The 26,806-nt window shown below is 43.0% G+C and overlaps 1 protein-coding gene across 2 annotated transcripts in view; it reads left to right on the forward strand.

Moving 5' to 3' along the window:
• Nucleotides 1–25,370, forward strand: part of MFGE8 (milk fat globule EGF and factor V/VIII domain containing) — a 40,275-nt gene extending 14,905 nt beyond the window's left edge. The window contains exons 2-10 of one of the 2 annotated variants that reach the window (XM_069984748.1): nucleotides 3,571–3,693; nucleotides 5,193–5,324; nucleotides 11,537–11,650; nucleotides 13,152–13,333; nucleotides 15,533–15,688; nucleotides 17,583–17,727; nucleotides 20,167–20,369; nucleotides 22,298–22,453; nucleotides 23,455–25,370. In XM_069984748.1, coding sequence (XP_069840849.1) covers nucleotides 3,571–3,693; nucleotides 5,193–5,324; nucleotides 11,537–11,650; nucleotides 13,152–13,333; nucleotides 15,533–15,688; nucleotides 17,583–17,727; nucleotides 20,167–20,369; nucleotides 22,298–22,453; nucleotides 23,455–23,598 — 1,355 coding nt within the window. In that variant the 3' untranslated portion in view covers nucleotides 23,599–25,370. The remainder of the gene's footprint in view (nucleotides 1–3,570; nucleotides 3,694–5,192; nucleotides 5,325–11,536; nucleotides 11,651–13,151; nucleotides 13,334–15,532; nucleotides 15,689–17,582; nucleotides 17,728–20,166; nucleotides 20,370–22,297; nucleotides 22,454–23,454) is intronic. The other variant, XM_069984756.1, reaches the window with a different exon arrangement.
• Nucleotides 25,371–26,806: the final 1,436 nt, after the last annotated feature.

Genomic DNA, 26,806 nt, shown 5'->3' on the forward strand with positions numbered 1-26,806 from the left:
TCATTAATCTTATATGGCCAGTCTGAGTAATGGTAACAGCCAATAAAGTGTTGGTCTGTATTGGCAATATAACCAGTCAACAGATGGGAGGGGAAGAGAGGAGGCCTTACAGTCCTCGGCACTTCAGGAGCCAAAGCCACATTCAGAGCCAAGTCAAATAGACAGAAAAAGGTATAGTAATACTTGCACATCCTCTAAGCGACAGGGTGACAGCGGGTGCTGTCTACTTTGACTTGCAGACAGTAGGTATCATAAGAAGTTTAAAAGTGCATAAGACTTTTTTTTTTTTAAGCAGGCATAGTGACTTGTGAGACTTAAAGTGTCACTGTGGTTATAACTTTAAGGTTACAAACCCACTTGCCGGATCTGCTGCGAGTCTCCTTGCTGCGTTTTTGCAGGGAGACTCGCTGCAGATCCTGGCCCTATACTTTCAATAGCAGATAAACTCGCAGCAGGGATGTACATCCCTGCTGCGATTTTGTCTGCAGTCCTCCCCATTAACCCCCCGGCCGCCGGACATTATACATTACCGGGTCCCCGTTCCTGCTTGCTTCGGGGCTCCCGATGTCTTCACGGCCCGCCCGGCCAATCAGTGCGCTGCGGCGGGGCAGCGCACTGATTGGCCAGGCGGAACGTGTCGGGAGCCGCCGAAGCAAGCAGGAGCCGGGATCAGGTAATGTATATCCTGCAGCCCCGATCGCCCCCAGCACCCGACCTCACGATCGCCACCAGCCCCGCAGCCCGCGGCCGCACGATCGCCCCCAGCCCCGCAGCCCCCGACCGCACGATCGCCCCCAGCCCCGCAGCCCCCGACCGCACGATCGCCCGCAGCCCCCGGCCGCACGATCGCCACCAGCCCCGCAGCCCCCGACCTCACGATCGCCCCCAGCATCGCAGCCCCCGGCAGCACGATCGCCCCCAGCGGGCGATCGTGCAGCCGGGGGCTGCGGGCGATCATGCAGCCGGGGGCTGGGGGCGATCGTGCGGCCGGGGGCTGCGATGCTGGGGGCGATCGTGAGGTCAGGGGCTGCGGGGCTGGGGGCGATCGTGAGGTCGGGGGCTGCGGGGCTGGGGGCGATCATGCGGCCGGGGGCGATCGGGGCTGCAGGATATACATTACCTGATCCCGGCTCCTGCTTGCTTCGGCGGCTCCCGGCACGTTCCGCCCGGCCAATCAGTGCGCTGCCCCGCCGCAGCACACTGATTGGCCAGGCGGGCTGTGAAGACACCGGGAGCCCCGAAGCAAGCAGGAACGGGGACCCGGTAATGTATAATGTCCGGCGGCCGGGGGGGTTAATGGGGCGGGCTGCAGACAAAATCGCAGCAGGGATGTACATCCCTGCTGCGAGTTTCTCTGCTATTGAAAGTATAGGGCCAGGATCTGCAGCGAGTCTCGCTGCAAAAACGCAGCAAGGAGACTCGCTGCAGATCCGGCAAGTGGGTTTGTAACCTTAAAGTCTAAATCAACAGTAGATGTGATATAAAGCAATTTAGAAGTATACATTCATTATTTTTTTTTTTTGTGATCATGCTGAAAAAGCTGAACTAACCAGACATCCAGGTCCAGTCTCCTGAAGGCAGATTTTTAGTCTTGTGCTGGTTGAAAAAAACAGACTAAACACATAAAGCCCTGCCCAGTACGGAGGGTCATGGCTCAATGTCTCCATCAATCACATAACTTCCTTGCCTTCTCTCTGTGAGTGCGGATGACCTGGGAAACACAGGACTTCCTGTGTCATTTTAAAAGAATATGTCACAGGAAGTGCTGTGTTTTCCATGATAACTAAAAAAAAAAAATATGAACGTAAATTGCAAACTTGCTTTATATCTCATCTACTGTTCATTTGGATTCTAAAAGTTATAAAGACAGTGACACTTGGAGGAACAATAGGAAGGTGGAGAGCAGCTCCTTTCTGCCCTGTCTATTGCATTATACTGCTGATTAGCTTTGACCTATGGTTACACTTGCCCTTTGCACTATAAGATGTGGGCAACATTGAGCATAGGGTGCATATGTATTACTACTGTGTAGAGCTTTCACATCTTCCTTTCAACTGTTTGTCAATAGGAATAAAGCTACTCAATGGGTATACCTGTCTTTCTGTATAGTGTAATATGTTACCACCATCTCTTATCATGCGGCCCATTTGTAATCCAATAAGCTTTACTGATAAATCCTTAGCAAGCTGTTTACTGGCAAAACTGATCCAGAAAGCACACGTTGGCTTCTTTCCTACAGTAGAAGCAAGAAACAATGCCACAAGAGCCTTTACCCTAATCCACTTGGCCTAGAAATGCTCAGACCAATTGGGGGAGATTTATGAAAGGGTGTAAATATACACCTGTTGTAAACTGCCCACAGCAACCAATCCCAGCTCCTCTTATACTTTACCAGAGCTAAAAGCTGAGCTGTGATTGGTTGCTGTGGGTATTTTACACCGGGTGTATATTAACACCCTTTCATAAATCTCCCCCAGTGTGTCCACGGATGGCAAAAAGTCTTTAATTGACTCTATCTGCAGAGCCACATATTCTTATCCTCGTTCACTGCTCGCTGCCACCGCTATTGCACGCCTCGGCAGTGAGCTGGTGAGAGCCAAGGAAGTCGCAGAGAGGTGCGGGGGGGAGGGCCAAGCGGAGCTGCCTGGGTGATCGCTAGACTGTCCGGGCAGCCCATAGAAGATAGCAGCTGTCTGCTGCCGCCGCTCCTGTGCCACGGGCCGATGGCAGCAGATCGTTGCTATCCTGGTCGTTAGTCTTTCAACATGTTGAAAGACAAACGACAGCAATGATCGTTCATGTTGGCTGATTGTTCTCTTCTATTACTCCAGACTATTATCGGCTGATATTGTCCAAAAACGGCCAATAATCATTTAGTGTAATAGGGCCTTTAGTCTACTTCTGTAGCATATGATCTATGATTTCACTGCATGAAAATCCATTGAGGTTTTCTCCTGTTTTATGTCAATGCAATGGGTGTCTGGGTACTATCCTTACATTGTTTTTGCAGGTGTTGTGCAGACTAGTTTACGGTAGTTGGATTTGTAAGCAGTATGTGGTACAGTTTATACCAACTGTACCATGTATTTTTTTTCAATGTTTTCTATGTAAATCTATAGGATGTAAAGATCTAGTTACAGTTTGTTCCCCTATTCATCAGATGAGTTGTGAAAGTAGATGTAAAAAATAAAAATTGATGTAAACTTTAAGCAAGACTTTGTATACTTTATCTAAGGAGGATATTTTGGACTAGAATTATAGGGGAGTTTAAACTGACCAAAAAGAGAATATGAAATGATGTAGTTATAGCTGTACAAAACGAAGCTAGTTTTTATTTTTAAATGTCTCATAATTTAATTCAAAAGAAACCATCATTCACATTATGTTTTAGGTGTCTGCCACCATCACAATACCATATACTGTACATTGGAATTTCAGTTTGGCAGTATTCTGACTATTTCAGCAGTGGAGCCTAAAATGTAATGTGAATGGGGCCATATATATATATATATATATATATATATATATTATATAAAAAATCTTCTTATCACTTATTTTTATTTTTTGTAGCCGACCTATGTGAAACAAACATATGTTTAAATGGAGGAACCTGTTTTGTCAGTGCAAGTAAAGAGCCCTTCTGCATCTGCCCGGACGGCTTTGCTGGTACAGACTGCAATGCGACAGAGAAAGGTAACACAACCACTGCCTGGTGCTCAGCACAACACTTATATATACTATCTATAACAGATATAACATTACATTGTTTTCTCGCGGATGGTGGGCTATGATAAAACTCACTTTTACTGCTGTTTATTTCATTGGCTATGAAAGTTTGTGAGACTTTCTAATGTGTGCTATGAGAAACTCTGTGTGGAAGTAAATTGTTAGAATGGCCTTTCGTGCACATAAACGTTGTCATCTTTTCTATGTTATCAGTGTGTAAAGGCCTGATGCCTGCAGCTTATCTGTTCTGCCCAGGGGCATATGCCGAATTTTGGCATTGGGGTGGGGGGTGTTCACATAAACACTGAAAGCATCATACTGTGTACATACTAAAAATCTTAATGTTTTGTGCTTCAGACCAAACCCAAGATCAACTGATCCCCATATGGCATACTGTATAAACTAACAGTTTTTACTTATACTCTTTTATCTATCGTTTTTGTAGAGAGTAAAACCTTTGGTAGAGTTGCAGCACTCACACTACACAGTGGATGGAGCAGGAACCAGACAGCTCCATTTTTTATTTAGTGGCTGAACTTGGTTACTGCTACTTGCGTCCCATTCACCGCAGTAAAAGCTGCGCTACAGTAACCAAGCCTGACCACTACACAACATATGGACCCATCTCCTTTTAGGTGTGCTCACTGTATAGTGCAGGTGCTGCAGTCATCAGGTAGTCATAGCCTATCCTAACCCTTGATAACCCTGTTAATTAACTAAAATTTGGGTCTTTACAAGATTATTTTTTGTTCCATGACTATAATATGATCGTGGGGTATTTGATGGAAACTCAGCAATAGGACAGCATTACTAAATTAAAAGGAGAACTCTGGGTGGGACAATTTTTTCAATATGCCCAGGGAGGGGGTGGGTGAAAACATCCACTTACCTCCTTGGCTCCAGCACTGGTGCCCTCAGTCCATTGCTCAGGTCCTCAGCCTCTTCCTGGTGGATCTGGGATGTGACATGGTGGGCCTGCTCAGCCATTCAGCGACTGAGGCGGGACACTGCGACTGCCCACCATGTCACATCCCAGATCCACCAGGAAGAGGCTGAGCGATGGACTGAGGGCATCCGTGCTGGAGCCAAGGAGGTAAGTGGATGTTTTCACCCACCCCCTCCCTGGGCATATTGAAAAAAGTGTCCCACCCAGCAAATTGGAAAAAAATGTCCTGCCTGGAATTCTCCTTTAAAGAAAACAGGTTGGAACATTTTCTTATAATACTTCTTATAAAACATCTGTTATTGCACACATGAGGGAAAAAATTGCATGTTATTTTATTGGGCGTTGGGATTTTTTTCTGGATGGTCAGAGAATCTGATGAATTGATGTCACGACAAATTGCATATATGGGTAGCTTTACAAATCGTCATTAAAAACGTCAAATTCTCCCTGTGTGAACATAGTCTTTGTTAGTTAGACTGCAGAAGGCTTCTTTTACCCTTATAACTTTGTTTTTTCCTAGGCCCTTGTCAACCAAATCCCTGTCACAACAATGGGGAGTGCCAGGAGCTGTCCCACACACGCAGAGGAGATACTTTTGCCCAATATACCTGTAAATGTCTTCCTGGCTACTTTGGAGAGAACTGTGAAAACAGTAAGTATGAAAACTTAGATTTATAGTGCATCAATATCAGTAATTAGACGTGACGCTACCATATACAGTGGTGCCTTGGATTATGAGCATAATTCGTTCCGGGACCGTGCTTGTAATCCAAATCCACTCAAACCAAAGCAAATTTTACCATAAGAAATTTTGGTTCCACACACAAAAATAATGATTTTTTTTATTCTGAATAACATGTAAAACAAATGAAGCAAACATTCAGAAACAGCAGAATATGTGATATTATAAGTTACTGTACAGTAATGGAGAGGATGGGAAACACAAGGGCTGACAGAGACTGCAGGGAGTACAGTGCTGTAGACCACCTATGCAGACCATGCCCCTCCCCCACTCCCCCTCCCACCCAGTACAGAGAGCTCTTAAAGGGAACCAATCAGCCCAATCGGGCTGATATGGTTCCCTGAACCGCTGTATACAGCTCCTGCAGCAGCCGCGGCACGTACCGGCCACGGCAGGAGCTGTATACCCGAAAAAAAGCACTTTAATCCCCCGGGCGCGTGACAGGCAGAGGTGGGGAGGTAGTCATCTGGGCGGCTCCCCGCCTGTGTTTAGTCGCCGTGCTCTGCTTGTCAGCGCGCTCCAAGGGATAATTGACAAGCAGAGAGTACAGTAACGGACCTCTCTGCCTGTCATTCATCCCCTCCAAACACGCTGACAGGCAGAGAGGGGTGACTAGACACGGGCGGGGAGCTGCCCAGATGACTACTTCCCCGCCGCTGCCTGTCACGCGCCTGGGGGATTACACTGGGGTTTTTTTTTGGTTATACAGCTTCTGCTGCAGCCGGTACATGCTATGGCTGCTGCAGGAGCTGTAAACAGCGGTTCAGAGAACCATATCAACCCAATTGGGCTGATCCGTTACCTTTAAATCAAAGCAATGCTCTTAAACCAAGCTACAATTTTGAAAAACTGCAAGCTCTTCTTGCAAAACGCTCTCAATCCAAGTTACTCTTAAACCAAGGTACCACTGTAATACTATTATTGTCTTCCTTGGGCACGTGTGTTTACCATTTTAGGGAGTAGTAGAGAAGTGGTTAATTCTTGTAAATATCAGTTAATGATTTTAGATGAAGTAGGTTTTTAGATGAAAACAACATCTAAAGTGGCGCAACAGCTGATCAGTGTAAGTTTTGTAATTCTTGTATGGGTATAATAAAGCAGAAAAGAACACAATGTTTCCCTTAGAGCAGATTTTTGTGTTACATGTGCTATGAAAGTATTTTTGGATTCAAGATATAAACAGGCTGGGAAATAGAATCTGTAGCAATCCTCTGACTGTATGACTCATGACATAAAGCTTTCCGGAAATATCGCCAGTCTGGATTTATGAGCCCTCTGTGCTTTTTTTGTGGCTTCAAATCCTTTGCTGGGGCAGTGAAACACGCGAGCAGACTCGGTAATGCTCACCTGTATTTTTAGGTATTAGATTACAAAATAGATTTGTATCTAATATCTGAAACATGTATCTGATGTATTCCTAAAGCGGTCCTGTCTTTATGTAGGCTGTCCTATAAGGATAGACTTCTTCAGGAGATTTCTCGCACAGCTTTATTTGGCAGGTTTTCAATCAGTTTAGATGAGAAGTGTATTCAAAATGAACAGGAAATATTAAAGGAAGGACTTATACTTTTCCTATATGCTTAATCCACTTCTCCTTTTAAAATTACTTTCTTTTTGTTATCATGCTTTAAACCAAAGCTATACTTACTTGTATGCAGGTCCAGCCTCCTGAAGGTGACTTCACAGAGAAGGCAGTCATGTGATTAACAGACACATTGAGTCGTGACTCTCTGTACTGGCCACAACTTCATGTGTTTAGTCTCCTGTCTTTTCTTCCCCCCCCCCCCAACCAGCAAAGACTAAAAGGCTGCCTTCAGGAGACTGGACCTGGATTTTAAAAACACGGCAGATGCTGGGGACGTATGCTGCAGGTCCCACGGTGAAACTCACTCAGTGTTGGTATGAAAACTGGGTAATGTTCACACTTCAGGGCAGAAACAGATGGTGATTCGAGATCCAGTAACCGACCAGATAGCAGGAACAGGACAGCAGGGCTGTGGGGACTTGAACGGAAGATGGGAACCAGGACAGAGTGTACAGGGTTTATACAGGTGCAGGATCACAGGAATGCTTTTGCTATGCAAACCTCAACGCTTAAAGGACAACTCCCACAAAAATTTTTTTTTGCTCATTTAACACACATTACAAAGTTATATAACTTTGTAATGTGGTTAAATACCCGGCCTGGCCCCCTTCCCCCACTTTCGGACCCCCGACCCCCCACCCCGGAAGTTAAGGAATGTATACATTACCTATTACGATCGTCACGGTCCTCTTCTCCGGGGCGGCATCTGGTGACGACGACGTCAGAGCCGAGGGGCGGTCCGGGTCTTCTTCCTCCTCGGCGTCTTCATGCAAAGTGAATGGGGATGAAAAGGCTGCTGGTGCACATGCGCACCAGCAGCCTTTTCATTGGCTGGAGCGCATCACATGGCTTCCAGCTTGCTCAGCCCTGATTGGCTGAGCTTGCTGGAAGCCATGTGATGCGCTCCAGCCAATGAAAAGGCTGCCGGTGCGCAAGCGCACTGGCAGCCTTTTCCATCCCCTGGACCCGGAAGTTGGAGACATCGCTGGATGGCGGAAGGCGGCGACGGAGAGGCGGACGGCGGGCGAATCGAGTGGCGATCGTCACCGGAGAGATGGTGAGTATGGTGTCTGTGTGTGTCTGTGTTTTTTTTTTTTTTTGGGGTCCCGCGGGAGTTGTCCTTTAAGGCCCTATTCCAGGGGCCGACTGTTCCCCACTCGCTGCCACCGCCATTACGAGCGGTGGCAGCGAGCGAGTGCAGGAGGGGCCTCAGGGAGCTGCAGAGGGGCTGCCTGGGTGATCACTAGATCGTTTGGGCAGCCCATAGAGGATAGTGGCGGTCTGCTGCCGCTCCTGTTCCATGGGGCATCGGCAGCAGACTTAAACAATGTCGGCTGATCGTTGCCTTCTATTCCACGGGACGATTACGGCCGATGATGGTTTCGTGGAATAGGGCCTTAAGTCCTGTATAACGTGCTAGAAATAGTTAAATAGTTTCAGTCCATAGGAAAGGGTGGAGAACCTGGTATCTTGGCCCTGGCTAATACAGATTAGTACTGAACAGGACACATGGACCGGGGTTAATCTTATAAAACATTTACTCAGAAGCTATATTAATTATGGAAAGAAACAACTCAATGTACACCACATTTGTATGCTGCTGAAGTTCTGATAAACGCTCATTAACATTGCTTGGAAGTGTTTTGCTATGTGCAGAAACTGATTCAGTGTGCTTAGAAACAATTACAATTCGTTTAGAAGAATGAAAAAATAAAAGCCTCAATAATTGGCGAATAATTAATCATTCTTTTAATAATAGAATTGCTCTCATCACTTTCTGGAATGGTTTAGTGTGTAGAGTAAATGGGAGGTAAATGAGATGCAATTACAGTTGCTCTGCAGGAACTCTCTATTATTAAGCAATGTTAATTCTTGTAAAATTGCAGATCTGTTCATAAAATTCTTACCCTTTACGCAGAATAAGAGGCGGACGACCGTTCTGTTGGTGTCGACAGGTTCATATCTGTATAATTGCAAAGTTAATCTGAAAATCAGTGGTAATTGTCAAAATTGCACATGAAAAGTAGCAACGTTGACCACACACTGTTTTCTTAGTTTAAGTTTTCTCCCTTGTGAGAAAGTCCAGAGGGTTTCAGTAAAGGAATGCGCGGAGAAAAATCCCTCCTAACATAAACTATCCAAAGCTTTTCCTGGGGCCGGTAATGATGTGAAATGATTACAGTATGTGCCGAGGGCCACAAGAGGACAATCTGATTGAACTAAACGTATGACTCCGGCAATCCGCTGGAGATTAGAGAGCACGCGCCTGAAAAATAAACTTTTTATTTTTCCAAAGACTTTCAAATACGTTCCTGAAGTGGCGATTTGTATTTAGCATTTAACTGAGCTTGATTGTGTTACCTGAGGCGAAATGCGAGGCTAAGGGATTTTTCGTTTTCACATAAAGCATTCCCGATTTGCTTTGCTTAAAGGGAGACTTGACTTTGAGCATTTTTAAAGCATTTAATATTTTGCAACTATATAAAATATTGTACCATTCCTGAACATGATAGACTAATCTGGCTTCACGGAAATTTACCTAACTTTAGTCTGACACTTAAAGGAGAAGTCTGGGCTCTGACTTTTTTTTTTTTCAAAAGAGCTGGGGAGGAGGTTGCTAAACAGGACAACATGCACCTACCTCCCCGGCTCCAGCACTGGGGTCTGCTATCCTCCACTCTGGTTCTCACTGTTGCTGACTGGCTATGGCTAAGCGGGCTTGATACGTCGCGACCCGGGTCCCTGCTCAGACTGAGGAACCGGAGAGGAGGACAGCGGACCCCAGTGCTGGAGCCGGAGAGGTAGGTGCATGTTAATATATTCAGCCAGAAAAAAAAAATTTGAGCACGGACTTCTCCTTTAAGCCTATTACAGTAATTTAAAGCAAATGTAGAATCGGCCTTGTACATTTGGACTTCATATTATTTGCAGATCAGTACTGTTGTATTTAATCCAGCAGTGTCCGGCTTTTGAAAATCCAAAAGATTTGGCTGGTTCAAAAGATATGGCCGAAATTCCAAACATGCAAATGTAGAACAAAGCAGCGTAATTCTGTAGATAATTCTGAAGAAGTAGTTGTCACAGCAACAAAACGCTTTGTGTCTCAAATAAATCTGTATATGCTAAGTTACGTTCCTTGGTTCTACTTCATCCGACCTGCGCTCCCACGATTCCTGTATCTGTTTGTTTTGTTGTCCAAGTGTCTTCCTCCCGCCACAGAGAACAGGGGGAGCTCCGGTCGCCGAGACACCAGGTCTCCTTCGCGCGGTTTCAAGTGTTGTGCCTTACCTGCACAACCACTTTGGGTCAGTGGCACCAATTGGGTTTGGGGTCCCTCTTCCGCTAATTGAGTGCTTTCCTTTTTCTCCAGTTCATCAGAAAAGATCTTTTGCATATTTAAAAATTCAGTCATATGTCTTGAACCAGACCTTGGATTTTCAAGCGCTGGACATTGATGGATTCTGTGGTGTGTCACCGATCTGCATATACCAAAAAGTCCATGGGGAGATTTATCAAACATGGTATAAAGTGAAACTGGCTTAGTTGCCCCTAGCAACTCACAGACTCTTAGGAAAATGAAAGATGGAACCTGATTGGTTGCTAGGGGCAACTGAGCCAGTTTCACTGTACACCATGTTTGATAAATCTCCCCCCATATGTGCAAGCTTGGTGCTAGATTCACTTTAAATTTAATGATGAATAACAATTGCAGTAATCTCTGAAGTTTTCTCAGGGTAGGTTCACACTACGGAATCCACATGGATACATTCCTTTGGATTCAGTGGCTCGTACCCGATCACAGCAGCGCACCTATCCGCCTGTGCCATAGACACCATTTTATGGCCAGCCGGATTCCCCGTTTGGCCGAAAGAACTGGTGTGTCAATTCTTTTGACGGATAGCTGAATCGGCCCGGCCATAGAATGGTGTCTTTGGCAGGGGCGGAGAGGCGTGGCCGCACGCAGGTACTAGCGACGGAATCCACTGCAATTTTCTTTAGCGGCAAACTTCTCCACTCCCCTATCTGCAGTTGTAGGCCAGGCTCCAGGCGTTAGTTTCCTCCAAGGCTAGGGGTGGTGTAAAATAATCAAGCTATACCCCAGCCCGCTCCCCAAAGATTTACTAAAACACCCAGGTGAGGTGAGGCCACAGGTCCTTGGTAAAGTGTACCTATCATCAGGGCCGCTGCTGGATCAATGGTGAATTCCAGTCTCCATGGCTGCAAATGCGTAATACCAGCAGAATGGAATTAATTGCTTATCCGGCAGCGGCCCTGATGACAGGTCCACTTTAAATTCCATTTGCCAAATCAATCCGCAGCAACAGGGAGGAGATTAAGAGGCAATAGATGCCTGTCTGAATTGTATAAGTAGTGTTTTGCAAATGAGCAAATCATCACACCTTTACTACTTCTTCTTAGTACCTGTTGTTGTTGTTGTTGTTGTTTGCATTATATGTGTATTGTCATTTCAGTAACTAAGCTCATATTATGTCATTTTGGATCATTTCTAATTTATTGTGTTGATTTTTTTTTCAAGGTGAGAATCATTGTTCCTCATATCCTTGTAAAAATGGAGGCATCTGCCATAATATTGTCAATGATTATACTTGTAAATGTGGCTCTCCATACATTGGAAAAGCTTGCCAAATACGTAAGTCATTATTATTACATCCTTTATTTATTACCCACTAACTAAACCTTGTAATTGTAATGTTCCTTAATCTGTTATATTACTATTAGATTTCTACCTGTTCAGACCCTCACCAATCACTATAAAGAAATGGGAAAAGTGTGTGGGGGAGTCCTTCCCACTGCTCTACATGTCGTGTTGCAGCCCCATGCCTCTTAAAGATCTGTATAGCGTTTGGGCAGTTGTGCAGGTCCCCACCAATCAAAATTAGGTCGACATGTTGGATCTATTTTTAAAGTGACAGTAACTGAAGTACATCAAGTTTGCAACAAAAGATGTAGACTGCGGTAGGCTACTGAATGAATCGAAAAGCCACAGTTTTCAGACCATACTATAACTACATACTGCACATGCAGGGGAAATTGTTGAAAATGTTCATAGCTACTATATACAGTCCTGATATATATTTTTGATATTACAGGCATTTTCCAGCTGTATTTAGCTATGCAGCTTCCTAGTATAAATTACTTCTGTATGTTAAGCGGGTTATCTGCTGCTGCTTTATAGGAAAACATAACAAACATGTTATGCTTACACCTCTGCACTCCCCCGATGTCCTGATGCAGTCACCTGTGTCTCCCGCTGTCTGTTGCCACCGTCACTTCAGAGACAAGCTCGTCTTGGGAGTGACTACCTGCTCAGCCAATCGCTGGCCGCGGCGCTGTCCCATCTCAGTCAGTGATTGACTGAGCAGTCTGTCACTCCGGGGGAAAGCTTGTCTCGGAAGTAACGGCTGCTACAGACAGTGGGGGGCACCAACAACCGCATCAGGACACCAGGTTGAAGCCACATGCCTCTTCCAGATCTGTATAGCGATTGGGCAGTTGTTCAGGTCCCCACCAAACAAAATTAGTTCGACATGTTGGATCTATTTTTAAAGTGACAGTAACCCTTTAAAAAGTACATTAATTTGCTGTCTTTGGCTGCGCCAAGAGGTAAGCAGAACATGTATGTTATCTTTTCTTATATGGCAGCAACATATAAAAAATGTTTGAGCACCGGATAACCCCTTTATAAGGTTAGCCTCCGAAAGGCTCCAGTCTGTATACCCTATTGGCGTATACGGACCTTATGAGGGCCTATTATGTAGGCTAGAATGGAAAGCTGCTCTATACAAGTGGTTCCTGTTCTGGGTTTAAGCTGTCCTTGTATTACAAGGATGGCCATTCAAATTAATGGCTTAATCTTACATTTCCTCTGCAACATGTCTGGCTGGCCATTATTTCAGCTAAATCAGCTGATTGTCATAGGGCATTTTAAAGGGGTTGTCTATGAAGAGACAGAAAACAAATTGTACAATTGTGAAAATAGTGAGAAATTGTATCTAATAATCAGAATATTATTCTATATTATTAAAATTATACTCTATAATTAGAATATTTCGGGTGTATTTTTAGAAATACACTGTAAAATTTATTTTTGTGTTAATGTCTAATATAATATTTTATGTTAAATTGTCTAGGTTGTGCAAATGCATTAGGAATGGAGGGTGGAGCCATATCCGATGCCCAGATTACAGCTTCTTCTCTTTACCATGGTTTCCTTGGCCTACAGCGCTGGGGCCCTAATCTTGCCCGGTTGAACAATAAGGGATTAGTTAATGCGTGGACTGCGAGTAGCTATGACAAGCACCCCTGGATTCAGGTATTGTCTGTCTGGTAATCTTGTTTGATTACCAGATTTGATTATTTGTTAAAAATGGGTAGAACACTGGTGGCTGAAGAAGTTGGATGGAGCTCTAGGGAGTGCAGGAAAACATAGGTATAGCCATGGGCTGTATCCATGTTTTCCCAGGCTCCCTAGGGCTGCATCCATCTTCTTCAGCCACTGATAATTGAAATGCCCAACAATGTGACTGGAGCGTGCTTGAGTTACGCTCATCTCTAGTAATTACCTATAGTGGTCTTTAACACTGCATAGTGTTGGAAAAATAGTGACGTGGAGAACACTTGGCATACATACCCTTTAATGGTGCGTTCACACCTACAGGATCTGCAGCTGATTTTCTGCAGCAGATTTCATTTAAATAACTGAACACAGCATCAAATCTGCTGCAGATCCTGTAGGTGTGAACGCACCCTAAAGGGTTATCCCAGGAATAAAAGTTATCCCTGTCCACTCACTAGGGGATAAGTATCTGGTGACAAAAAGTTTTTCCATCCTTGTTTTGTGCAGTTAAATAACTTGGCCTGTCCAAGACTAGCAGGGCTGAATGGTGTATTTTGTACTTTACATCTCAGATCATAAGCCCATGGACAATAACTCCTCCTTGACGCGGGCTATATTGCTTATTGCCTAGTGTTTATATACGAGGCCCTGCCCTGTTGTAGCCTCCTGTCATGTCACACCTTCTTTGTGATTAATGCTTTCACTGTAAGGGCCGTATTACATGGCCCAATAATCGTGCAGCAAGGGCTACATGGACATTGTTATCGATGTCTGTGCAGCCCTTGTAGAATAATAAACTATACATAATTCTCCACACTCCCTGATGTCCTGCTAGCTTTGGCCCGCTCCCGGCAGCCAATCACCCGGACAGTGCCGCAGGCAGTGATTGGCTGAGCGGCCTCAGACGCTGCTAGCCGAAGCAAGCAGGACATCAGGGAGTGTGGAGAGGAACGTATAAGTTATTTGGTGTTTTTTTGTTTTGTTTGTTTTTTACTCATTCATCAGCCATTGGCTGCACATCACTATAACATGTAGCGATGCACAGTCGGCGGCCAATGATTTTGGGTCAGGACCAAAAGACATGATCAGCCAAAGATTGTTGTCATCGGCTGATGGATGTCTTTATTACACGGAGTGATGATCTGTCCTATCGGCTTGATTCGGCAGATTATCTTTCCGTGTAATAGGGCCCTAAGGGTTTTGCTTAAAGTGACTATACCACCAGGCCCAGGCTGAAGCACTGGAGACGGGCCGGCCCACCCTTAGTGGGAGGAAACCCTAGCCCCTCTATGGTAGGGTCCCATTGATTCTAATGGAGTCACGTCATGGAGGGGCTGGGGTTTCTTCCCACTTAGGGTGGGTCGGCCGCCTCCAGTGCTTCAGCCTGGGCCTGGTGGTACAGTCACTTTAACAAGCCTCATTCACAACTTACATAGAACAAGATGCATAGTTGACTTTTTCGATGAAATGTCTCTAACGTGTGTCTCTGTGTAAGTGCTTGTATTATACCCACACGTGGAACTAAAGTTGGCAAGATGTTTCTTCAAAAGCATAAACTGTATGATTACAGACCTTACATGCTGGCTGGAAAATACTGTACCGGTCACCTTCACAGAGACGGACCCTCCACGCTACTATTTGTGTTTCAGTATTTGGGAAATTAAATCTTGTGCTAGACTTCTTTCTCTTGGTCTTTTCTTCAGTTCTACGGTTAAAGGCTCTCTGCGCTGAAGAATGGACACGTCCATTCTTCAGCACGGAGAGACGCTGCACGCGAACCTTCCATAGACTGTCACTATGACAGGGAGGCTGGTGGGATTTCGTGTGAACAGAGCATTATATTGATTATTTACCTACTACAGAGCACTTCTACATGTCATTTCCTATCATTGAGGACTTATTTTTTTTTATAAATGTGTATCTTTTAAGTTGCATACACAGACTTTGTACATGCACTTTATATCTACCTATTTCAATAGACCAAATGGTCTATTGAAATATATGTACATGCTGTATGTCAGGAGTTAAATAGATAGTTTTTGGCCAAATGGACAAAGTGCATGGCTAGCATAAGACAGAGATAGACAATCCAGGGACAGATGTTCCATATTGAATTCTCTAATCTTCCTCATCTTTCCTCTTACTACTTCTACTTGTGTTACCATCTTTCTACAGGTTAACCTGTTAAGACAGATGAGAGTATCTGGGATTATGACTCAAGGTGCCAGTCGGATGGGCAAGGCGGAGTATCTGAAGGAGTTTAAGGTGGCATACAGTGTGGATGGACATGTGTTCACCTTTTACAAAGTTGAAGGACAGAGCAAAGACAAGGTGGGAATGTTCTGCTGTCACTATTACTCACATAACTAGTGTATGACACTTAATTCACAGTATGGCTATGTTCACACAACGTTTTTACAGCTCCGTTTAAAATGACTGCCATTATTTTAAAGTGACCCTGTCACCTCCTTTTTGCATTCTGACATCTCTACACAGGTGTTAAGGGTAAATTTAGCGGTTTTCATACCTTATTTTATATCTTACGTCATGGTGCTTGTTCAAGTAAAAAGTCGTCATTTATCAACTGCAGATTGTATTAAGTGGGCATTAGCACCACTTGGCCCCGCCCACAACGCCACAGTTGGCCCCGCCCCCTCGCCGGCCATTGGAACAGGCTGGCCGAAAGGTCTAGACAAACACCATGACGTATGATATGAAATAAGGTATGAAAAACGCTAAATTTACCCTTTACACCTGTGTAGAGATGTCAGAATGCAAAAAGGAGGTGACAGTGTCACTTTAAGTCTAAAATAACGGACGTCATTTAGCAGCCTGGCCTCCCCCGAGTGCAATGACTGGTGTTTGTACATTATTCTCGTTTGGGATTACTAATTGCCCTTTGGATGCGGCTTAATTGAAAAGTCCATTGAATTTAATAGTAAAAACGGAGAAAGAACAGTGAGAAAAGAAAAACTGCGTGTGAACTACTAATAAAAAACGTCAGCTGTTTGCAGAAGACATCTGAAAATAATGATCATGTTCATTATTTTGCCGTCCATGGTAAAAACGTCTGTTATTCAATACATTGTGTGCATTGGACGTCCGTCTTCCCATTGACTTCCATGCATTGCTATTGCAGTCAGTCAAATCTCGGTAAAAACTGATGTTTTTTTAAAATATGTAAATCAGCCGCCTTTTCGATATTTTTGACGTTGTGTGAACATAGGCTATAGCGGTAGTCTTTGCTGGAGGTTTTTTTTTTTTTTTTTTACAGGCACATTTTTATTTTGGGAAAATATAAATTTTTTTAAATTATTTTTGATGTCTCCTGTAACTAGGGCTGACATACCCTGACACCCCTCTGACACACTGTGCAGAGCTGGTTATACTGAGACCCAGCAGCCGCTGCAGATACCCAGCACTGGAGGGCATATGATCATCAGGTCAGGAAGCAAAAGGCAATATGGACTCTCACTGAGATGTATACACAGCAATTCTTGAGTACTGTGTATATACTAATCAGGGAGGCAATTCACGGACAGCTGTCTTGATCTTGCAGCAGCTCATTCCCCAAGCTGCCGCAATACTCTGCACAAATATTTTGGAATGTTATTGCTAATTGCTCAAAGGTCTACAAGCAGTCAACAAGGGGTTAAAGTGGTGCATTATGAGCAATGCTTTTTCTGGAATCCCTCTCTTTCTTAGATACAGTTCAGGTAATAATACATAGGGTGGGGTTGTTTGCTGCATATTGGCGGTATTCTAGTAATGGGGATTCACCTACTTTGCAGTATAACCTGTTTCATTGTCATCTATGCTGTGAGTTGAGTAATAAATGCATGAGTCATTTACTGATAATGCAACAGGAAGCAGTACTTTTTTTTCCAATCTGACACTGTGCTCTCTGCTGTCACCTCTGTCCATAATAGGCACTGTCCATAGCAGTAAAGGTTTTCTATGGGGATTTGCTACTGCTCTTGACAGTTCCTGTCATGTACAGAGGCGGCAGCAGAGCAGAGAAGAAAATTCTACTTCCTGCAAGACATACAGCAGCTAATAAGTACTGGAATGATTGATATTTTTAAATAGAAATAATTTACAATTCTGTAAATCATTTCCTTTTTACCAGAGTACCCTGGAGTGAGAAGTGATTATTACCATAAATTGTGACTTCAAGTAAATAAATTGATGTCAATATAAACAATATTTTGTGTTACTGCTATAGATTTTCCATGGAAACCTTGACAACGAAGGCAGAAAGGCCAATATATTGAGCCCTCCAGTCACAGCACAGTACATCCGCATCTACCCTGTGACCTGCCACAGAGCCTGCACACTGCGTTTTGAACTCTTTGGCTGTGAAATGAGTGGTAATTCTTTTTCTTTGGTTTTGCTATACTTTTTTCACATCTTTCCTTATCTAACCTGTACTAATAGGAATGAAACCTGCTCTTGTTAACATTTTTAAAACATAATGGGGCAGATTTAGTAAAACTGTGTCATGATTGGACAGTTAATGATGGGCCAGATAAATCTAAGGGGCTCAGGATGATGGATAAATTTGAAGCATTTTTTACAGTCTTGTCCATTAATTAGGTAGCTTTATGCTGCGTTTACACGGAACGATTATCTTTAGAATTTGCACGATAACGATCAAATTCGAACGATAATCGTACGTGTAAACGCAGCGAACAATAAAACTAAGAGCAAGAAATCGTTCATTTTGATCTTACAACATATTCTTAAATTGTTGTTTGCAAAAAATTCGCAGATCATTCCGTGTAAACAGTCGTTTACCGATTTTACTTATGTGCGAGATAGACTTAAGCGATCGCAAAACGATTTTTCCGTATGATATATCGTTCCGTCTAAACGCTGATCATTCTAAAAAAAACCATTGTTCTTTCGATATCGTTAATCGTACGATCGGGCGAATTATCGCTCCATGTAAACGCAGCATTACTCTCTCTCATGTTCTGTGATGCCAAGTGTCTGCTGTTCTTTTAAGGGTTTATTTCAAGATTAAAAAATATTCCCAATGATCATGATAACTGAGGTCAGATGTCCCCCAAATCAATGGTGCAGCAGTGCGCAGACATAACCGATGCTTCGTTTACTGTTTATGGGACTTAAAAACTGTGCTATATTCTGAAGACTGTGAATGGAGCTGTGGCTAAGCATGTGGCTTTCCCCATCATCAACAGCTTTGGGGGGTTAAAATGACTCTGTACCCACAATCTGCCCCCCAAACCGCTTGTACCATCGGATAGCTGCTTTTAATCCAAGATCTGTCCTGCGGTCCGTTCAGCAGGTGATGCAGTTATTGTCCTAAAAAACAACTCTTAAACTCGCAGCCCTGTGTCAATCTGGCATGACCCAGAGTACCTTTGCCCTAGGCTTACACTGCCCCTCCTCCCTGCCCTCTTCACCATTATTCGTTATGCATTCCTAATGGTGAAAGGGGGGGGGGTGGACAGAGAGGGCACTGGTACTCTAGACCACGCCAGTTTGACACAGGGCTGCAAGTTTAAAAGTTGCTTTTGAGTATGACGACTGCATTGCCTGCCGAATGGACCCCAGAACAGATCTTGGATTAAAAGCAGCTATCCGAAGATACAAGTGGTTTGGGGGGGACAGATTGTGGGTGCAGAACTGATAATTGAACTGATAATGTTTAATTGATGGCCCATTCGGCTTCCATAGAAAAAGAAATTCCCTTTATAAGACAACCCCTTTTAAGTGCCGTAATAATACATCTATATATGAAGAGTCCCCAGTAAGGTTCTTTTTCTTTGATGGTCTCCCTTATATAGAATAACTAACCATGTATCAGCAATCTGATGTGTTGTTCTGCCTCTGTTATCTTATTGTCCTATCAGTGTCTCCATCTAATGGTGCTAATAGAAATTACACAGCAGTGATCTCCAGCCATGGACACATTCATTGAGGCTGGAGCACAATGAGTCATCTCGGTGTTATGTTGTTACGGGGAAGCGTATTGAGAAATCACATTGCTATTTCTATCGGATGGTTTGGTGATTCAGAGAGGGTGGAGATTTAGTCATGTATTAGATGAAAGCTAAGGCGTGGTTTCAGTGTTCGCTTAGTAATAACATTTATTGTATGCCCATGTTATAATTAACACTGATTATAAAGCTCACTTCTCAGGAAGCGATGTACTGATGGAGAATGGGAGTGGGCTACCAACCAGTGGCAATACTCTGCACTGACCAGAAGTCTGCTTCTATAAAAATAGCAAAAAGGAAAATAAATAAATAACATGCCCATGCATATTAATACTAGACAGGGGATTTGGCTGTAATCCAATCAGTCAGCTGATGTCTATGACCTGCAACACGCTCCAAACTGCGGAATCTGACAGCTGAGTGATGGCTTCTTGCTCTTATATGTGATTCCACAGTGGCCACACACACACAAACACACACACACACAAAACGTCCATTGTCCTTCTCAGACCTCAGTTATGTTTAAGTATTATGAATAATTTTGGTAATTTTAAAGCTTTTAGCTATCATTTTCCCTCTATATATAACTCTTAACTGTACTGTATATTTTCATTTTACTTGTTAGGGTTTATTCACACATCGCTGTCATGCTGCGTTTTTCAAAATCATGCTCTAGTGGAAAAGCCCTGGCCTAGGACTGAGCATGCCTGCATTGTGTGAATTCAGCCTTACAGTTACTTACAGTATTGCTGTTGCTTCAGAAGTCACGCTTCATGCTTACACTGAGCTTGTAATTCTGAGCACTCCCTTCTTCCCATCCTTTTATAAACCGTTGTGTTACAGTGTATTTCAACACGGTAGGTTGCTCAGAGCCGCTCGGACTGAAGTCCCATCTGGTTCCTGATAAGCAAATAACAGCATCCAGTGTCTTCAAGACGTGGGGGATTGACGCATTTACCTGGCACCCACATTATGCCCGCCTGGACAGGATTGGAAAAACTAATGCCTGGACTGCCAACGAGAATAATCAGTCTGAATGGCTCCAGGTATGTACCTCATATTCACTATGTATTTGTGGTAGATGATCACAAAGGCTTCTCAGGGTTTGGATGCCTTCTTAGGCTTTATACACTGATCAGGAAGTCTTTCAGGAGGCTTCAGGAAATTATCAGTATTTTCTTATTGTAAAAATAGCCATACTCACCTGCTGCACAGCTGCAGTGGTGCTCTCCTCCGTCTTCTCCTCTCCCTTCCTGGCCTGCGAGCACACAAGTGATGTCACACGTGTGTGCTGCAGCACTGATTAGGGAGGGGGAGAGAGCGGCCTCTTGTGGCAGGAGGCATATTGGCCAGTGGCTCCTTGTCTTGTCAAACACAGCACCACAGTTAACTGTATGTGGTGCTCCTGATTAGGGGCACATGCAGTTAAAGGGCCAGTTTCTACATAAGGAGCTGTCTGGAATTCCGGATGCTTCTACAGATAGGACAAGATCTGTAATTTCTTGACCTATTTTCCGGAAAAAAGATACCGTTTAGGAAAAATACCTACAAGGGTGCCTGTGCCCAATACCAGCCTATGGTACCAGCAGATGAGAAATTGGGATAAATTTACCAGATATGTGCATGAGACCTTAGGGTGGAGTCCTATAATGCAGTTACTGCATGTGAACGGAATACTATTATGGCAGTTGTATTAGCACTATTGTGCAACCGTACGGCGTGCATTTTTTTCACATGCTATAAAGCTGCATGTGGAACCCTTTTATTTTATGTATGAATGGACATGTACTGGATATGTATGTTGCATATATATATTAGAAAACAACGTATTTTTGGCTCTCTACCTTAGTCACGATTAATTAAAGGGCATAACCACATGTGTCAGCAGACTTTCAGAGAGTGGCATATAAGTAAATGTAAAAATATTATTTAAAAAAAAAATCTTTCAGAGTTGAGGACTTTTCTTCTTTTCTGAACAATACACATTTATTGCAGATTCAAGTTCCACATTGAATTCAATGGGGGAAATCAATAATAATCCCACAGCGTTATCCATGGTAACAGTTTGTGACTGAAGACATTGTATATAAACAGGATACATATTTTCTTATTTATATAACCCATTTATTGCACATTCCATACATTTAAAGGAACAGCTGTCAGCACCCAGGTGGCTTACACTGACACTGTGCGCTGCAGACAGTAGTTACATCAATGCAGCTGTAAACTGTTGTCACTATGTGCAACATGGTAAAGCTTCATGTGTTTACCCATACATGAATGTTACCATCGAGTGAAAGATTAGGAAAGTTTGTTAGTTTAGTTGAAGAACATCAAGAGATGGGGTGATTGCATACAAGAAGTCATGCTTACAAGTTAAGCACCTCCAGCAGCATGACAATAAATAATGGCGTGCATATCGGGGAAAACACAACTGAAGTCGGTCAGAAATAAAAGTGATGATATAGCGAGCCTTTGATATACATTCCCCTCTATGGCTTTTCCCTGTGTTTTAGCTCTTTCCGTGGCAGACGGCAATCCTGTGTAAATAAGTGAGTACTCTGATGTTCCAAGTGCTGTTTCAGCTTGAAAACAGATGTTATCTCTGCCATATGGATTGTTGTGATATGGTCCCTGGCCTTGTTTTCTTCCTGGCCTTACGGAACTCATTTCATGATACTTGATGAAAAATTGGATCACTCCATGGTTTTTACATTCTAGCTGTAGCAAAACAAATGACTCAAATCACAAGCATATTCACCTGAGGCTGCTTGTCATTCTAATAGTTCTTTCCTTTCTGTATATTTACTAAACATTATTTGAAATTATAATACGTAATGATTGTGTGTGTGTGTGTGTGTGTGTGTGTGTGTGTGTGTATATGTATATATATATATATATATAATATAATATAATTCAACGTAATATTCATGTCACTTGATTTCTTTATCTTAATCTTAATACACCTCCATAGATTGACCTAGGTGTTCCCAAGAAGGTCACAGGAATAATCACTCAGGGCGCAAAAGACTTTGGGAATATCCAGTATGTGGAAGCATTCAAAATCGCATACAGTGATAATGGGTTAACGTGGATGGTATACCAGGACAGCAGGACTAAAACAGATAAGGTACTTTCTTTCTGCAATCCCATACATTGACTAAGATTTTTTATACATTTGTAGTAGGCAGATGTAGTAGAGATAAATTTGTATTTTGGAGAAAGTCGCAACTTTCTGGGCCCCTGATTATAGTAAAAATGTCATCCCATGCCTCCATTCAGTAATAGTGCCCCCCATGCCTCCATTCAGTAATAGTGCCCCCCATGCCTCCAATCAGTAATAGTGCCTCCATGCTTTCATTAAATAGTGCCCCCCATTCCTTCATTTATTAATAGTGCCTCCATTCAGTAATAGTGCCCCCCATGCCTCCATTCAGTAATAGTGCCCCCATGCCTCCTTTCAGTAATAGTGCCCCCCATGCCTCCATTCAGTAATAGTGCCCCCCATGCCTACATTCAGTAATAGTGGACCTCATGCCTTCATTCAGTAATAGTGCCCCCCATGCCTCCTTTAAGTAATTGTGCCCCCATGACTCCATTCAGTAATAGTGCCGCCCATGCCTCCATTCAGTAATAGGTCCACCCCATGCCTCCATTCAGTAATAGTGCCCCCATGTCTCTATTCAGTAATAGTGCCCCCCATGCCTCCATTCATTAATAGTGCCTCCATTCAGTAATAGTGCCCCCCATGCCTCCATTCAATAATAGTGCCCCCTATGCCTCCATTCAGTAATAGTGCCCCCTATGCCTCCATTCAGTAATAGTGCCCCCTATGCCTCCATTCAGTAATAGTGCCCACATTCCTCCATTCAGTAATGATGTCCCCATAATACTGTACCAAAAAACAGTACAAACAGAAAATAGAAACAGATTAGAAAAAAGCAAGTGGTTAGAAAGCATATCTTCCCTGGCATATAGGAAGACACTCGATCCAGGCAAATACTGGTGTGGTTCTTAGTCTATGTTATTAGTAGTTGAATGTAACAAGTGAAATATATGATGAGATTTTGATTGTACAGTCATGTTATCTTGTACCACAAGTTCAAGGTTTTAATATCTGACTTTTGACAGGTGTTTCTTGGGAACACTGACAACTACTCCCACAAAAAGAACATCTTCAGCCCTCCATTCTCAGCCCGGTATGTCCGTATTCTTCCCCAGTCCTGGCACGAGCGGATCACACTGCGGATGGAGCTTCTTGGATGTGACAACTAAGCAGCGAAACTACTGACAGCAGCATTGCGCACCAAGTGATCATCCAGTCGTTGTTTTCTTTATTTCCTTCCCCTCTGTAATTGTTGTCCCTGTGCTGTGGGAAGCTCCGCCAGTGAAACTTCTCCTGACTGAAGTGAAAGAGATTCCATATAACTTAACACACGATCAGACCGCCACATTGGGACTTATCACTGGTCTATTACACACACCAATAAATCCAAATGCCTAATCTAACCCTAGCGACTGATTTACGGGGTAACTTATTGTCCGCTGTAAGATATTTGTACGAGCTGTTATACGTGTTGTGAATTTATCGCTGTGTTTTGTAACCAGTTCAGTATTTTAAGCTTTGAAGTGCACTGTCTATAAACTGCAATGCTGCTACTCCAGAGACTGGTGCAACAGCATTGGAAACCGAAAGTCCTTTGTATTTCAATATTTTAGCTCTGTTGCGCCTTTTAGGGTGAGCTGTAAAGAGAATTTGTGTTGGCTATTCTAATGTCCTTTTACTTACTAGTGTGATCTCTAATGTTACTAAGTTTGTACTTCTGTAATGTCCATCATCCAAGTAACATTAGTTCCTGTAATAGCTGCCAGCATTTACCCCTATATTGCCCATAGTCTCCCCGGATGGTGTATATATCAGTGCAAGGTCTCATGCACACATACCTTTCTTACTCGGGGCGAATAACTCCATACCCATGGCTCCTACCAGATGGCAGCACATAATGGCCATCCAGCTCCTAACTAGGGAGTCATTAGTGCATTGCCCCATAGGCTCTGTGCACACTATATACCCCTGGGTGCATCAGGCCTAAGTTTTGCCAGCAGGAAGTGTATGTTTACACGTACTGGATGGTGTAGGTTTAACCAATATAAATAAATAGCTCAAATCTGCACTGTGAAAATAGCAGCAGATTAAAGGAGATATCCAGGATTAGAAAAAGCACCGCTAATTTTTTGCAAAAACAGCGCCACCCCTATCCCAGGTGGTGTGTAGTATTACAATTCAGTTCCATTCACTTCAATGCAACTGAGATGCGCAACCACACCCAAACTGAAGACAATAGTGGTGCTGTTTCTGGAGGAAAGCAGCCAGGTTTTTCTAAGCCTGTACAAATATGTATGAATGTTCCCTTATACAAACACTCTCATTTGAGAAGATATGATTGTTTTTACACTAGCCAATGATTCTTTGTTGCAGTTTGTTATAAAGAGGATTAAACAGGATGTTCTATTATGCTGTTCATACACAGTAGATCACTAAATCCACTTTTTGGCAGGATCCACTGACCAGCTAGTGTGTGTGTGTGTGGGGGGCTTCTCAATGGCAGAGATCAGGTAGAGAACAGCCCGGCATGGAGAACTTCAGGATGCCCAAATCCTCTCATTTTCAGAGGAGGTAAATCACTGACAGCGGTGTCTAGCCTCGACTTACCTCCCTCTCCCCATTTTGAAACACATGGACACAGCAGAGTGTTCATGTGTATGGGGGTCTTGTGGAAAGTAAATATTTTGCCATGAGCTATCTAATGGGTATGGTCAGCTTTACAAACTGCCACAATAATATGATATCAGGTCATGCAGAGCTGCCATGTAGTAAGTCTCAGAAGATAGGATGATGCTGTAGCGCAGTGTGTATTCACATACATGGAGAATTGGTTATCCAACCATTTTTTATAAAGTCACTGTAAGGAGCACTTTAAATAAATAAATTAAAGGTTATCTACCGTTTTAAAAAGCTTAATAAAATATTGATACGTTACCTGTTATCTGCAGTGATCTGTTCTTATTGATATTTTGTCATGTGACCTAAAAAATGAATGGGGGATTTCGACATTGTACTCCGTGTGTACAGCATTTGATTACCAGTGGCTGCAGAAGTTGGATGCAACCCTAGGGAGCCCTAGAAAACATGTACATGACATGTTTTCCAGGCCGTCTTAGGGCTGCATCCAACTTCTGCAGCCACTGGTAATCAATGTGGCATGCACATGGTTCAGCCACAAAAAAAAAAAAAAAAAAAAAAAAAAAGGATGCATTTATTTGCATCTGTTTTTCTATAGACTTCCATTATATATATATATATATATATATAAATAAAAAAAAAGTGGCTGACAACATTTTTGTGTATGTTAAAAGTAACCATTTAAAAACTGTGCATTTTAAAACCTTTTTACTACGTTTTTGCAATCTGTTTTTCTCCCCTCATTTTTGCAAAAAAACGGATGCATTTGTGTGCATCCGTTTTGATCCATTTTTCCATTGACATCCATTATTCAAAAAAGGTTTAAAACGCTTCCTTTTTTTAATTTACACAAAAAACGTATGTGACCGCATTTGTGTACGTAAAAAAAATTAATGGAAGTCAATGGAAAAACGAGTCAAAATGGATGCACACAAATGCATCCGCTTTCCCATCCGTTTTTTGCAAAAACAGATGGAAAAATACAGATTGCAAAAACGTAGTGTGACCAGCCTAACCTTCTTTTTTTTTTATATTGTTTTTAGAACTTCATGTTTTAGCAATATACTGTGCATCTGCAACTGCAGTCCTACAACAAAATCACAGTATGTGAACAGGGCTTTAGTGGATTTCATCTGAGGAGCTCCCAGGCTTGGCATACATCCCCAGGCATGCTTTCAGAATCCTAGTTGGAGTGAAACACTGACTTTAGCGGAAGCTACCTTGAAAAGAATATGGTTGCATATAATTTTTTTCCCAGTGGAGCATGAATGGCCTGTAAATCTTCATACATCTTTATGGTGCTCTCCTCAAGGAGAAACGTGACCTCTTTGGTCCTATATCTAATGCAAACATATTTAGAAGAAGCAAATGGAAACTGCTAGTAATTTAACTTTATCATTTACTATTGCTATATAACCCAGTTTCCTATGGGTTTTCTAGCTGGTGAATTCCCTTTAAATTGGTCAATTTAGTTATAACAACATACAAATACCAGATGCAAATACTGTATAAGTGTGCAATAATGCGTGGGTAATAGAGAGCAGGGCAGTAAATCAATATCATTTCCAGGGCTCTGGATGAACATGTGGCAACCATTTATCCCTCAACTTTCAGTGTTTGTGCCTGTAAAGCATCAAGTGTGCTAAAATATGGTGAGTAGTGTGAAACAATGTGCACGACAATGTGTCCTGCAGAGTTCCATGTCAAAAATGTGGATTTATCTTAATGAGATATCAGGAA

This window comes from Dendropsophus ebraccatus, chromosome 1 (genome assembly GCF_027789765.1).
Source record: "Dendropsophus ebraccatus isolate aDenEbr1 chromosome 1, aDenEbr1.pat, whole genome shotgun sequence".
NCBI classification, from domain to species: domain Eukaryota; kingdom Metazoa; phylum Chordata; class Amphibia; order Anura; family Hylidae; genus Dendropsophus; species Dendropsophus ebraccatus.